General features: G+C 36.5%; 1 protein-coding gene across 16 annotated transcripts in view; it reads right to left on the bottom strand.

Moving 5' to 3' along the window:
• Positions 1-14113, bottom strand: part of PCM1 (pericentriolar material 1) — a 94147-nt gene that overhangs the window by 63414 nt on the left and 16620 nt on the right. For 8 of the 16 annotated variants that reach the window (XM_060183537.1, XM_060183521.1, XM_060183525.1 and 5 more), the window contains 6 exons: positions 7958-8135; positions 7693-7782; positions 6052-6161; positions 3352-3568; positions 2119-2320; positions 777-950 (listed from right to left, as the gene is read on the bottom strand). In XM_060183537.1, coding sequence (XP_060039520.1) covers positions 777-950; positions 2119-2320; positions 3352-3568; positions 6052-6161; positions 7693-7782; positions 7958-8135 — 971 coding nt within the window. The remainder of the gene's footprint in view (positions 1-776; positions 951-2118; positions 2321-3351; positions 3569-6051; positions 6162-7692; positions 7783-7957; positions 8136-14113) is intronic. The other 8 variants (XM_060183534.1, XM_060183575.1, XM_060183572.1 and 5 more) reach the window with 1 other exon arrangement.

Below are 14113 nucleotides of genomic sequence, written 5' to 3'. Positions count from 1 at the left end.
CCCCACCTGCAGGGCAGTCGCTTCATAGGCGGTGAAGCAGGTCTGCAGGTGTCTCTCTTTCTCTCCCCCCCCGTCTTCCCCTCCTCTCTCCATTTCTCTCTGTCCTATTCAACAACAACGACATCAATAAAAACAATTACTACAACAATAAAACAAAGGGAATAAACAAGTATTAAAAAAAAGATAAGCAACAGCTAAAACAATTCAGTGTCACAAATGCAGACCCACAAGAGATATTGACACTTTTGTATAAAATGAAAATATACTATCACTTTATCCAAGGTAGTAAACAAAAGCAAGGAAAACAAACAAAGCCCAAGAAAGATTGAGGACTCAGAAGGAAGAGCTAAGTAACAAAGGGGGCTGAAAGGGGAGACAGTAGGAGGAGAAGCCAGTCCACTTTAAGGATGACATTAGTGCTGGGAGGGTGCGTGGTGATGGGAAAATGCATCTTGAAGAGGTAAGAAACTGTACTTCCAAAACTTTATAGACTAGCAAACCAAGGTCACCTCCAAAACAAATATAAAAAGCCAGAAAAATCCCAAGTTAGGTACTATCTTGCAATTTACTTGCAGTTTACTTACTAAAACGACTATACTCAGTACTGTTTTTCTTCAATGGATTAGCTATGAGTTCAATAACCAAAATACAGACTTAACAGAAGAAAGTTGAAGTAAAAAAAACAAATAAAATAGCACTCTATTCAGGTAGGTGTATGTCTGCTCCATAACTTATTCACCAGGATGAATATGTTAGAAAAAAGTTTTTAATCTTACCGAATGTTAGTAACAGGTTCAGAATTTTCATGTTCAGAATCATATTCCGATTCTTCAGTTTCTTCATCTTTTGTGTTTTCATTTACAGCATCTGTCATCATATCTGATGTTTGTTCATAATAATGAACTAATTCTCTTAGCTCATTCAATCTCTTTCGAACTTCATTTAACTTCCTGATAAATAAAATGTTTGTAATGTTAATATTCAATTTTATAAAAGAAGTATTACTTTCAGATAATATCAACCTCAACAAATTGAGAACTAGTCAGAGGTTATGAATGCAAAGCAATGAATTTCAAAAACAGCTTACTCAAAATCTCATTCTATTTTCCTGTACTGTATATAGACAAAAGTATAAGAGAGGCATTTTTGAGTGTTCATTTTTAGCAGAATAAAACTCAAATTTCAAAAATATTCCCAGTTTTTTAATAAGTACAAAGGGTGGAAAGTGCTATTGAATTTAGTGTGTGTGTGTGTGTGTGTGAGAGAGAGAGAGAGAGAGAGAGAGAATGAGAGAGAGAAAGAAAGCAACAGAAAGAGAGAGAGAGAGAAATGGAGGAGAGAGAGCACGCGCGAGTGAGCGCTGGAGAAAAAGAGAGATCACAGGATCACTCTGTCACTTGTTTTCGTCCTTCTTGTTTGTATGTGGTGTCAGTAATCTAGTACAGGGATTCACACATAAAAGGTCATGAATCTTATCACTAAGTAACATACCCAAGTCCTGAATATTTAATTTAAATACCATTTCTAAGGCAAATTCAGTAAGTGGTTATTACTGAGCATTTATAGAAGGTTCTGATTTGCTATAAAACAGATCTCTATAAAGTATACTGTATGTCTACCAAAAACAGCAAGTTTGTTGAGTTTTTTTGCTCTATGTCAAATATTACACCAATGTTTAATTCTTAAAATACCTGTTATGGAGTAGATATAATACTATCCCTATTCTGCAGATGGGAAGCCAAAAACTTATTAGGACTAAGTAACTTAATTCATGGTCACAGCTTTGTGAGATGTAATTTCAGGGTTATCTGACTGAATAGCCTAAGCTATTCTATTCTAGTTATTTTGAACACAGAATTATTTTAACTATTATTAATCTTTTGTTTATGGAAATGAAATAGAATGAATTCACAAAAACTGCCTATGTTGCAATGTACTATTTCTCTTGGATGCTCAAATAATGTATATATATATATATATACATATTTTCTCCCACAATATCACGTAGACATGTTTACAAGTAATTTTTAAGTTTTTTCCCATAATACTCAACATAGAACAAGTTTTATTCCTATTATTCAATTGTAATCTATGTAGATGTTTATAAAAATGTTTTACTGGAGCTTTTCAGTTGGATTTAGATGGCCTTCATTTTCATTCTCATTCTGAGAAATTAGAGAAGCAGCAGGATAAGGAACAGATGATGAGAGGCTAGTAGATTCTCCATTGACAACTGGTGCTAAACTTAGAGGAAAAGAGGGAGCTGAGGTTGTACTTCTCTGATCCATACTCCGTTGTGGAGAGAGTGTAGAAGGCACAACTAACAAAAAAGGCAAAAAAGGGGAAAAGACCAAATGTTATTGTTGTTATATTCACGATTAATTTGCATTGATACAGAAAAGTAAAAAGTGAAATTATAACATCTTAAATTCTAAAAGATTTAAATTTTTGAAACTCATTTGGTTTTTGGCTTTGTCTGTTCTACTGGTAAGCCGCTCTACTATATTCTTCTAATTGCAGTAAGCATCATTAAGTCCAAGTTTCTTTTCTTTTGCCTCCAGGGGTACTATAGGGGCCTGGTGCTTACACTACAAATCCACTGCTCCTAGCAGTCATTTTTTTCCTTTTTTTCTTTTTTTAAATTGGATATGAAAAAGAGAAACTGAGAGGGGAATGGGAGACAGAGAGACACCTGCAGACATGCCTCACCACTTGTGAAGCGACCCTCCTGCAGGTAGGGAGCCAGGGGCTCGAACTGGTATCTTTGTGTGGGACCTTGCGCTTCATACTATGTACACATAACCTAGTGCACCACCACCTGGCCCCCCTATGCCCAAGTTTCTAATAATTACTTTTTTTTTTTAATCTATTTCCCCTACCTAAACTCCAACCACGTCTTCAAGGCTTAGCTTTATTCTTTCCCTTTTCTGTATTATATGTGTATTATCATAATCTTATTACTTAAAACTCATATTCAAGGCCTAATCATAAAAATTATAATTTTCTTTAAAGAAGTTTTTTTTAATTACCATTATTTATTGGATAGGGACAACCAGAAATTGAGAAGTTATGGGGAGACAGAGAGGGAGAGAAAAAGAGAGACACCTGCAGCACTACTTCACCACTTGCAAAGTTTTCCCCCTGCAGATGAGGACTGGGGGCTCGATCCCGGGTCCTTGCACATTGTAAAGTGTGCTCACCAGGTGCACCACCACCCAGACCCCAAACTTATAATTCTCTTAAAAAGCTATGTTTTCAGCAATCATTAAATATTTAATTAGTAACTATTATGTGCGACAAATATGTGCTTATGTGTCCTCTACTTAATATTGGTGAACCAGATTTACTTACATGATGAATTGTTCAAATGCTGATCTCGAAGTGTATGCAGTTCTCCAAGTAGTTTGTCCATTTTTTGTTTCTTTTCCTGTAACACTCTCATCTTGCTAAAAAGATGAACTTTTTCATCAGGTAAATGATCTGAAACAGGTGGATTCCTGCTCTGGGACGCTTCCCTAGTTAAGGAAAGACTTTCTGCCTGTCTTCTATTATCTGGAACAGCTGGAGGCTTTCATTAAAAAGAAAAAAAAATGACTGATGTAATTAAACTTTGTACCCACATTAAAAATGCTAAATATTCTTTATAAAAAGAGAGACATATTTCCCCAGGTTGTGTTGGGGATTCTGTTTTTTGACTACTGGTGGTGCCAAAAGATTAAACTTGGGCTCTCTTGAATTTAAGTCCAGTGTCTTTACCATTGTACAAACTTCCAGGCCATATATATATGACTTTTCTAGTCCCACTTAAGAAGTATTTCCTAATAGGCCAATGAATTTTTAGAGACTCCAATAATCACAAAATGGTATCAGATTCACTGGACTATTCACTGGTAATTTATTATTATATAGCCCTAAATTAAATTCTAGAAACAACAGATTTACTGGTAAATGCTTTCCAAAATCTCATTTTCCTTTTTTTCACCTTTTCAGGGCTACCACCAATAACTTCTTTAACTGTCACTTTTCTACAGTCTTTTATTTATTATTTATTATTTTTTATTTTTAAAAAATATTTTATTTTATTTATTCCCTTTTGTTGCCCTTGTTGTTTTATTGTTGTAGTTATTATTGTTATTGTCGTCGTTGTTGGATAGGACAGAGAGAAATGGAGAGAGGAGGGGAAGACAGAGAGGAGGAGAGAAAGATAGACACCTGCAGACCTGCTTCACCTGCAGGTGGGGAGCCGGGGTTCGAACCGGGATCCTTATGCCGGTCCTTGTGCTTTGCGCCACCTGTGCTTAACCCGCTGCGCTACAGCCCGACTCCCCAGTCTTTTATTTTTTTAAAACCACTAGTGCTTAGGAAATCATATAATGAATATCTTTCTATTACATTATAGGTTTAGTTAAACATTTTGTTACATGGATAAATTCTGTTGTCAAAGAAGAAATGTAACACAAAAAGCAAAAACTTTATACATACCAATTTCAATGCCCATTCCTCTATCCACAGAAAGAACTAGATACCTACCATTCTCATATATTTTAAAAATTCTATAACACACACACACACACATACACATACACATACATATACATATACATATATATATATATATATATATATATATGCACACATTCTCAGGGCAGCAGAGTAATTCACCTGGAAGGGTGTCTGCTTTGCCATGCATGAGACCCAGGATTGAGTCCAGCCCCCGTTACACAGAGAGAAGTTTTGGTGCTGTGGTGTCTTTCTCTCTTACTACTATGTCTGTTTCTCCACCTGAAAATGTCTCAAGTGTGAAAGTACCAGTGACGATAGTAAATAATTAAATAACCTTATATATTTTAAAACACAAGCTAAGTTCTTCTTCTAGCGTTTGCCCTTCTTCCGTAGCCAGTCAACAGCATCAGGTTGAGCCTGATGTAAAGTTTCGAGACCTCCTTTGAATCTGGAGAGGTGGCAGTCGTTGACTATGTGGGTCATAGTCTGTCTGTAGCCGCAGGGGCAGTTCGGGCCGTCTCTGGCTCCCCAGCGATGGAACATAGCGGCGCACCCCGGCTTTGACCTAGCACGTTATGACTGGGCCCTCCTCAATCGCTATCGAACAGGCCATGGCCGGTGCGCCGCTATGTTCCATTGCTGGGGAGCCAGAGACGACCCGAACTGCCCCTGAGGCTACAGACAAGCTAAGTGATATCCTTCTTAAGCTCACTTTTTAGAAATTCATTTGCTATTAGCAGGTATATAAGATTTCACATATTTTATCATAATTTATAAGTCTACCTTCCTATTCATAGACATTTAGATAGTTACGGTGTTTTGTCATTAACACAATGCTGCCATGAACATTCTTGTACTTATCTCCTTGTGAAAAGGGAAAAGTTTCTTTGAGGTGAGCTTTTGCAAGACTACAAAAACTTTCCTAGATATCATACTAACTCTCCAGTGGTTTACAGTTGACAGGAAAACATATGGACAATTTTGAGGGGAAAATATTACATTAACAAAAAAAATCTACATTTTAAAATTAAACATGCTAGGTGACATAATCAGTTGTCGAAAAGTCATGACACATTTTCACACAGAAAAGTATACATTATAATTTATCCGACAACACAATATGATCAGTAAAGACTAAGAAAAAGTTGCATAAAAATATTCCATTTCATGGATTGAAAGAATTAACATAATCAAAATGAATATTCTACCTAGAGCCATATGCAAATTTAATGCAATCCCTGTTAAGGTCCCACCCAACTTTTTTTTAGGAGAACAGAATAAAAGCTACAAATGTTTATCTGGAACCAGAAAACATCTAGAATTGTCAAAACAATGCTGGAGAAAGAAAACAAACAAAAAGAATTGGATCCTCAAGTATAAGGTGGATTCATGAGAACCACATGTACCAGAGAGATGTTCTGGTTCTATGGCCTCCCTTCCCTCCTTCACTTTTCTCATGAATAAAAAAGTAAAATAAATCTTCAAAAGAAAGAAACAGTTCCAACTAATGTCATTTTAAACTTAACTAGACTAAGCAAATTAAGTTACCTGAGAATCACGAAGCTGATTATGAAATCGCTGAATTAAATCATTCAGTTCCTCATTTAGTTCAGTTGTGATACTTACTCCAGATAGGCTACCTGTAGTTTCTGTTACCACTGGGAAACAAACAAACAAACAAAAACAATTCATTGAAATAAGTACAACTTTTCAATTTCGAAAAAGCTAAAAATAAATTCTGTGAAAAAAATGTTTTAAAAAAAAGTACAACTAACATCTTTTAGAAAATCTGGGTCTTCAGATTTTTCTACAAACCTATGGTTTTATCAGAAATATCTACCTAATCTAGAAATAAAGGAATGCTCACAAAACTCTACCGGTTCATCTTTTCCTGTCCCTACAAGTTTGGACACTATTTACCAAACACTATCAAGTTCAGTGACTCCATAAAATGGTAATGTAGTAAGTTAGCTCTAGTAGTTTGGGATGGGTAGATGTGAGTCTAAAAAAGCACAGCAGATTTTTAAAAAGTCTTAATTCCTACCTTCCCCTACATAATCAATGTTCTAGTACAAGGGCTGATAGTTTTTCTTTTATTATTTATTATATATTTTATTTGATAGGACAGACAGAAATTGAGAGGGGGGTGGGGAGACAGGGAGAGAGAGAGAGATACTTGTATCCCTGCCTCACCACTCCTGAAGTGTCTCTCTTGTAGGTGGGGCCCAGGAGCTTGAACCTGGGTCCTTATGCATGGTAATGAGTACACTCAACCAGGTATGCCACCACCTGATCCTGATAATTTTTTCTTAAAGGCTTACATAGCAAATACTAGGCTTTGTGGCAATACAAATTTCATCTCAACTCCATTCTGCTGCTGCAGAACAAAAGCAACTACAGACAATACGTAGACATTATGGCTGTGTTTCATAAAATGTTGTCCTCACTCCATACCCTTCCTTCTTGATTTGTCTTTATCCAAAATAAATAATAAAAATATTTTAAAAGATATTTATAAAAAAGAGAAAATATTCCTTCATTGTATTGAATTTTAATAAATAACAATTAATTTTTGCACTTTGTGAGAAATTTAAAAATTTAGGTTTAAGGTGATGAGATAAATTACAGTTAAGATTCAATATTAAAGGGCTAGGTGGTGGCTCATCTGGTTGAGTGCACACATTATAGTAACCCACCATCAGGGGAGAAGCTTCGCAAGCAGTAAAGCAGTGCTACAGATGTCTCTCTCTCCCTCTCTTTTTCTCTATGTCCCTCTTCCTTCTCACTTTCTCCAGCTTTACCCAATATATATATATATATATATATATATATATATATATATATATATATATATATATATATATATTTAACACTCAATATTTAAAAATCTAGTATGATTTCTACTTAAATGACACATAGCCATGAGAGCTGGAATGTGGAAGGAAAAAAAAATATTCAAAGGAGGTAGCATATACAACTGGATACTTAATTGCAGTAACAAAACTACTATTAAGTTTAGAAGCTAAGGAAGCTCTACAATTTTTTTCATTGCTTCATTTAAGGTTTTAGTCCTTCCATAACAGGCAAAATATAGCAGTCCAGTTGGTAAGATATAAAAGGTAAAAATGAAAGCATTAAGAATTCTATCAGCTTGTGATACAAAGTAATACTACAGCCTGCCCCTTTTACCTCTTGAGGGTACTCTCTGATGAAAAGAAGAACGAGCTGGCTGTCTGCACGGTACAGAATGATGGCCAGGAGTTGTCCCTGCAACCTTTTCTGCATAACCAGAGAAAAAGCACAGTATAGGGTAAGCATCACTTAAAGGTTTTTAAACTAATCAACAATTAAGGTGTGATTATTTAACAACCAGCATCCAACTTGTAATACTTATCATGTACTGTACTTTGCTGATATTTGTTGATAAGAGCAATATTATAAAACTGTGACATACCTGAATCATCCATCACAGCAATAGCTTGCTCTGCTTTATGTTGCAGAGCAAGAAGGGCAGCTTGTCGTCCCTGAAGAGCTCTCAACTGTTCCTGCTGCTGTAACATCCTTTTCAGCAAATCATGCTGTTTCTTCAAATTTTCTATCTCTTCCAGTGGCTCTTGCTGAGGATTTCTTGCCTAGAAAATAAGAACAAAAATACTTAGATATCTGACTATTAAAATTCATGTTTCTATTTCAGCTACCAACAGCAGAGTGCATACACAGGTAATAAAAAATATTAAAACAACCCTAGGTACAGTAGTATTAGTAGACACAAAGAAAAAAGAGTAAGAATGAAATGAAGACCAAAAGATTGTGATGTTAAGAACTAGTTATTTAAGTAATTTTATAGTAAATGACCATAAAAAATGAAATTACAAAAGAGTAACAATGCATACAAAAAAGATAGGAAGATTGAGAGGAAAACACACAAAAATGAAGGATCTAAGTCTCACATAAAAGCAGAAATAAATTATACCAAGTAGATAGCCTAAAAATTTCCCTGACCCAACAACTATATATACTGTAAATTATTAATTCCCCAATAAAAATAAAATACCATATATAGGAAAAAAAATTTCCCTGATACAGTTACATACACAAATACAATTTTCTAACTAAGAACAGAAATTTAAACTATATTTTATTTGATAGTAAAAGCTTTATTTGCATCACAATTTAAAATAAAGACTTTTTAGCTTTTATATCATATTATCACTACTATTTTTCTCTTAAGATATAGTAATTTAATTAAGTCTGAGGACATAAGATGATAGAACACTGCAAAATTTCCTCCAGACCTAGACTATTACTTGGCATAAAAGTAGTGTAAATGACCAAATAAGTGCCACTTATAAGAAATCATAAAATTTTAATTATTATTCTAACTACTCAAGGAAACAGAAGTCTGGGGCCAAGTGGTGGTGCACTGGGGTTAAGCACACATAGTACAAAGCGCATGGATTCCAGTTTGAGCCCCCAGCTCCCCCACCTTACAGAGGGGTCACTTCACCAGCAGTGGAGCAGGTCTGCAGGTATCTTATCTTTCTCTTCCCTGTCTTCCCCTCCTCTCTCAATTTCTATCATATCCAACAACAATAACAATGGGAAAAAGATGCCACCAGGAGCAATGGATTTGTAATGTGGGCAAGGAGCCCCAGTGATAACCTGGAAGGCCAATTAAAAAAAAAAAAAAAAAAACGAACTGGAGTTGGCGTATTGCACCAAAGTAAAAGATTCTGGGGTGGGTGGGTGTGGAGAATACAGATCCAAGAAGGTTGACAGAGGACCTAGTGGGGGTTGTATTGTTATATGGAAAACTAGGAAATGTTGTGCATGTACAAACTATTGTATTTACTGTCAAATGTAAAACATTAATTCCCCAATAAGGGAAAAAAAAACAATAGCAGTCAATTTAAGGCTAGCAAATAATAAATTATAAGCCAAATTATGAATGAAATATGTACATAATTATTGTTTTCATCAATTTCTTGCCTTAAAAAATTTGTATTTTGGGGCTGGGTGGTGATGCACCCGTTTTGAGTGCAAATGTTACAAGGAACCTGGTCCTGATTTGAGCTCCCACTCCCTACCTGCAGGGGGAAAGCTTCATGAGCGTAGAAGATGGTCTGCAGGTGTCTATCTCTCTCCTTCTCTATTTCCCCCCCCTCAATTTTCAACTGTAAGTAAAATTACTTATCCATAAGTAAGTGAAAATAATTTTAAAGCTTTTTAAAAAAAAGATCTGTATTTTAAGCCTCATGATTTTGGACGAACCAGCTCATCTGGTTGAATGTACACTTCACCATGCTCAAGGACCCAGGTTTGAACTCCTAATTACCACAAGTGAACACCATGTAAAGAAGGTGGTTCATAAGAAGTGAAGAGCTTTTGTGGCTATGTGTCTTTGTGTTTCTCTCTTTTTTTTTTTTTTATTGTCTCCAGGGTTACTGCTGGGACTTGGTGCCTGCACTACAAATCCACTGCTCCTGGAAGCCATTTTTCCCATTTTGTTGCCCTTATTAGCCTTATATTGTTGTTATTATAATTGTCACTGCTGCTGTTGTTGGATAGGACAGAGAAATTGAGAGAGGAGCGGAGACAGAGAAGGGGAGAGAATGACAGACTCCTGCAGACCTGCCTCACCGCCCGTGAAGCAACCCCCACTGCAGGTGGGGAGCCGGAGGTTCGAACCAGAATCCTTGCACTTCATGCCATGTGTGCTTAACCCATTGCATTACCGCCCAACCCCCTCTCCCTTTTTTTTTTAATATTTATTTATTCCCTTTTGTTGCCCTTGTTGTTTTATTATTGTAGTTATTATTGCTGTCGTTGTTGTTGGATAGGACAGAGAGAAATGGAGAGAGATGGGAGAAGACAGAAAGCGGGAGAGAAAGATAGGCACCTGCAGACCTGCTTCACTGCTTGTGAGGCGAGGCCCCTGCAAGTGGGGATCCAGGGCTCGAACCGGATCCTTAAAGCCGGTCCTTGTGCTTTGCGCCACCTGCACTTAACCCGCTACGCTACAGCCCAACTCCCTTAAGGTTTGTTTTTTTTTTTTGCTTTAAATGGTGATTTCACCCTTTTTTATTTTATTATCTTTATTTATTTATTGGATAGAAAGCCAGACATCTAGAGGAAGGGAATGATAAGAGAGGGAGAGAGACACCTGCAGCCTTGCTTCACCACTCGCAAAGCTTTCCCCCTGCAGGGGGGAGTCAGGGGCTCGAACCCAGGTCCTTGCGCATTGTATGTAACATGTGCGCTCAACCAGGTGCGCCGCCTCTTTCTTTAACCTATGAGAAAAGTTTGCCAGAAGTGAAATTGTGCAATTTTAGTGAAGCCCTGGCAGTAATAATTATTTCTCTTACTTACTACTTACACTAAATATTTCTATTATCCCAGAAATCTTTTTTCTTTTTCTTTTTGCCTCCAGGATTATCACTGGGACTCAGTGCCTGAACTATGAATCCACTGCTCCTGGAGGGTTTTTTTTTTTTTTTTTACTGTTGTTGTGGTTATTATTGTTGTTGCTATTAATGTCGTTGTTGTTGGATAGGACAGAGAGAAAATGAAGAGGAAGACAGAGAGGGTGAGAGAAAGATAGACACCTGCAGACCTGCTTCACCTCCTGGGAAGTAACTCCCCTGCTGGTGGGAAGCTGGGGGCTTGAACTGGGATCCTTATGTCGGTCCTTGCACTTCACACCATGTGTGCTTAACCCACTGTGCTACCGCCCAACCCTCAAAATAGTCCATTTTAAATTTGCATTGCTATTAAGTTTTTGTTGGCATTCATATGAAGATTTTAACTGATCCCCTCTCCAATGAAAGAGGAATAAAGTTGTTCAACTTTTATTTAACCAAAGCACTGATCAGCTCTGGCTTGTGGTGCTGGGGATTGAGCCTGAAACCTCTGGTATGCTATCTCCCTCCAAGAACTTTTTCTAACAAACAAACAAACAAACAAACAACAACACAACAAAAAAACAGAAAAAAAAAAAAACCACACCAGGGAAATAGCTCACCCCTATCATAGGTTACATTTCCTATCATGCTCAAAGTCCTGGGTTCGAGCCCAACACATGGCACTGGGGGAAGTTCCACAAATGGTGAAACAGTGCTGTGGGGAATCTCCCTGTCTGTGTTCTAAAATAAAATTGGAAAAAAAAAATGGCCTAGGAGAATGCAAGAGTGAGGCTCCAAGCTCCGACACACACACACACACACACACACACACACACACACACACACAGCAATGAGTGAGAGAATGCAGTGATTTACTCTATATACATTATATATTAAAAACTTTATTTATTTATTGAATAAAGACAGTCAGAAATTGAGAGGGGAGGGGGTGATAGAGAGGGAGAGAGACAGAGAGACACCTGCAACACTACTTCACCACTCATGAAACTTTCCCCTTGCAGGTGGGGACCAGCTCAAACCTGGATCCTTGAGCACTGTAATATGTGTGCTCAACCAGGTGCGTAGCCACCACCCACCTCCTTATGTATTATATTTTTTAGAGAAATTATGGTGAATATAGATAGCTTTCTCTTCTGTGTGGCATATTGGTAGTTTACCAATACTACATAAAAATTCCTTTTTAACTGTATACATTGAATTCATCGATCTAAGTATGTATAGAAACATTTTATACTCTGAGTTGGCAATCAATAAAATAAGTAAGTACTTAGCTCAGAATTACTTGAAAAAAAGTCAGGAAGTAGAATATCCTGATAATAGGACAGTTAATGTACATATTAAGAAGCCTATCTAGTCAGTGCTCTATCAATCCTGGGATGACTGACTAGACTTCATAAATATGGAAAAAAAAAAGTAACCTACTGGTTAAGACACTAGTTATTGGAGATATTCTGTAGTCTTAAATTTTCAATAACTAAATTCTTTTTCAAATTCACTACTGTTTACTTAGTTCTCTCCCATACTATGCAAATAGTTACTTTGTTCACATGTTATCTACCAAATTTATCTTTTAAATTCTAATTTATTTCAAGTGTTCTGAAATCTTAAAAAAAAAAAAAAACAACTTGGAAGAGGCAAGAGTAGCTATCAATAGCTCTCTTATATTAGATAAAAATAATTTAATCAAAGTAACTGGGAAATTTAAAACCAGACTCAAATAAGTACAAATTAAAATGGAATAACAGAGAAATTGGTCCAGTTTGATACAAATCAAATACTTGAGTAAGGTACCAATGATAACTGATTAGGAGACAAAACATGTAAATAAGATAAAAGTCATCTAGGAATAAAGAAAACACATATTCAAAAATGTATGGCTAGCTAAAAATGTATAACTAGTTAATTTTTATAGTGCTTGGGCCATAGTATATAAAAGATTTCACCGCTCCCAGGTTGATTTTTCTCATCCTTTTATTTCAGATAGAGAGGTGACAGAATTTATTTTGAAACCTTTCATAAAACTACAGAAAGAAGGGGGGGAGTTGGGCAGTAGTGCAGCGGGTTACGCGCACATGGTGCGAAGCTCAAGGAGTGGCTTAAGGATCCCGGTGAGCCCCCCGCTCCCCATCTGCAGGGGAGTCGCTTCACAGGTGGTGAAGCAGGTCTGCAGGTGTCTATCTTTCTCTCCCCGCACCCCCCCCACGTCTTCTCCTCCTCTCATTTCTCTCTGTCCTATTCAACAATGACGACATCAACAACAATAACTACGACAACAATAAAACAAGGGCAACAAAAGGGGGGAAATACAAAAAAGGGGGAGAGTTTGAGAATATCAGTCTTTCATAGCAATCTACAACTCCCCAAGTTGCTTTATATTGTGATTCCTCAGTTGAGACCTCAACATTTTTCTCTACTCTTCTCACAGAATAATCTATTCTGACAGGAAATCATAGTAGATAGGGGAAAATGAGATTTTGCAGATCAAAGAAAGAAAAAAGTCAGTTGGTAGGAGTTAAGAATTTCTTCTGAAAAATGCATTTGATACAACTATGCTAAGATGACTTTAAGAATTAAAAGATTAAAGAGATCCACATTGAAATAAACTCTAAGAAGCAAGTTCAAGAGAAAAATAGCACTCATTTATAAGGTTATTATTCAAAAATACTTAGAAAGCTCTTGTGTTTCATGCACCTTTTCTCTTATCCTAAACAACCAGTCTTAAAAATAATCAGTTACTTTGTTTACTCTTCTGTTGAAATGATGTACTTTTTGTTGAACATTATAGAATAAGGCCACCATGACTGAGTGAAAATTGTATCCTCAATCATTAATGGGATCCAGTTAAAAAAATATATATCAACTAAACATCTAGAAGTTAAGCTTCATCACTTTTAAACACACCCATCTACTCTGGACAAAACAGACTTATTCTAGGTCATAAACAATTAAATATATGATTAGTCTTATCTACATATACTTCAATTATTAAATTATACATTAGATCAGAGAAACAGTTAAACAGGCAGAGTACAAGACTTGCGTGACTAATGACTAAAACTCCTAGTTCAGTGCCTGAGACAGTTTGTACTGGGAGTGGATGTTCTGGCTTCTCATTTTTTTGGGCCTCCAGGGTTATTTTTGGGACTCCACTGCTCCTGGAGGCTCTTTTCCCCCTTTTGTTGCCCTTG

The sequence above is a fragment of the Erinaceus europaeus genome, chromosome 2 (genome assembly GCF_950295315.1).
Source record: "Erinaceus europaeus chromosome 2, mEriEur2.1, whole genome shotgun sequence".
Taxonomy (NCBI): Eukaryota; Metazoa; Chordata; class Mammalia; order Eulipotyphla; family Erinaceidae; genus Erinaceus; species Erinaceus europaeus.
This window is presented reverse-complemented; position numbering and strand designations above follow the sequence as displayed.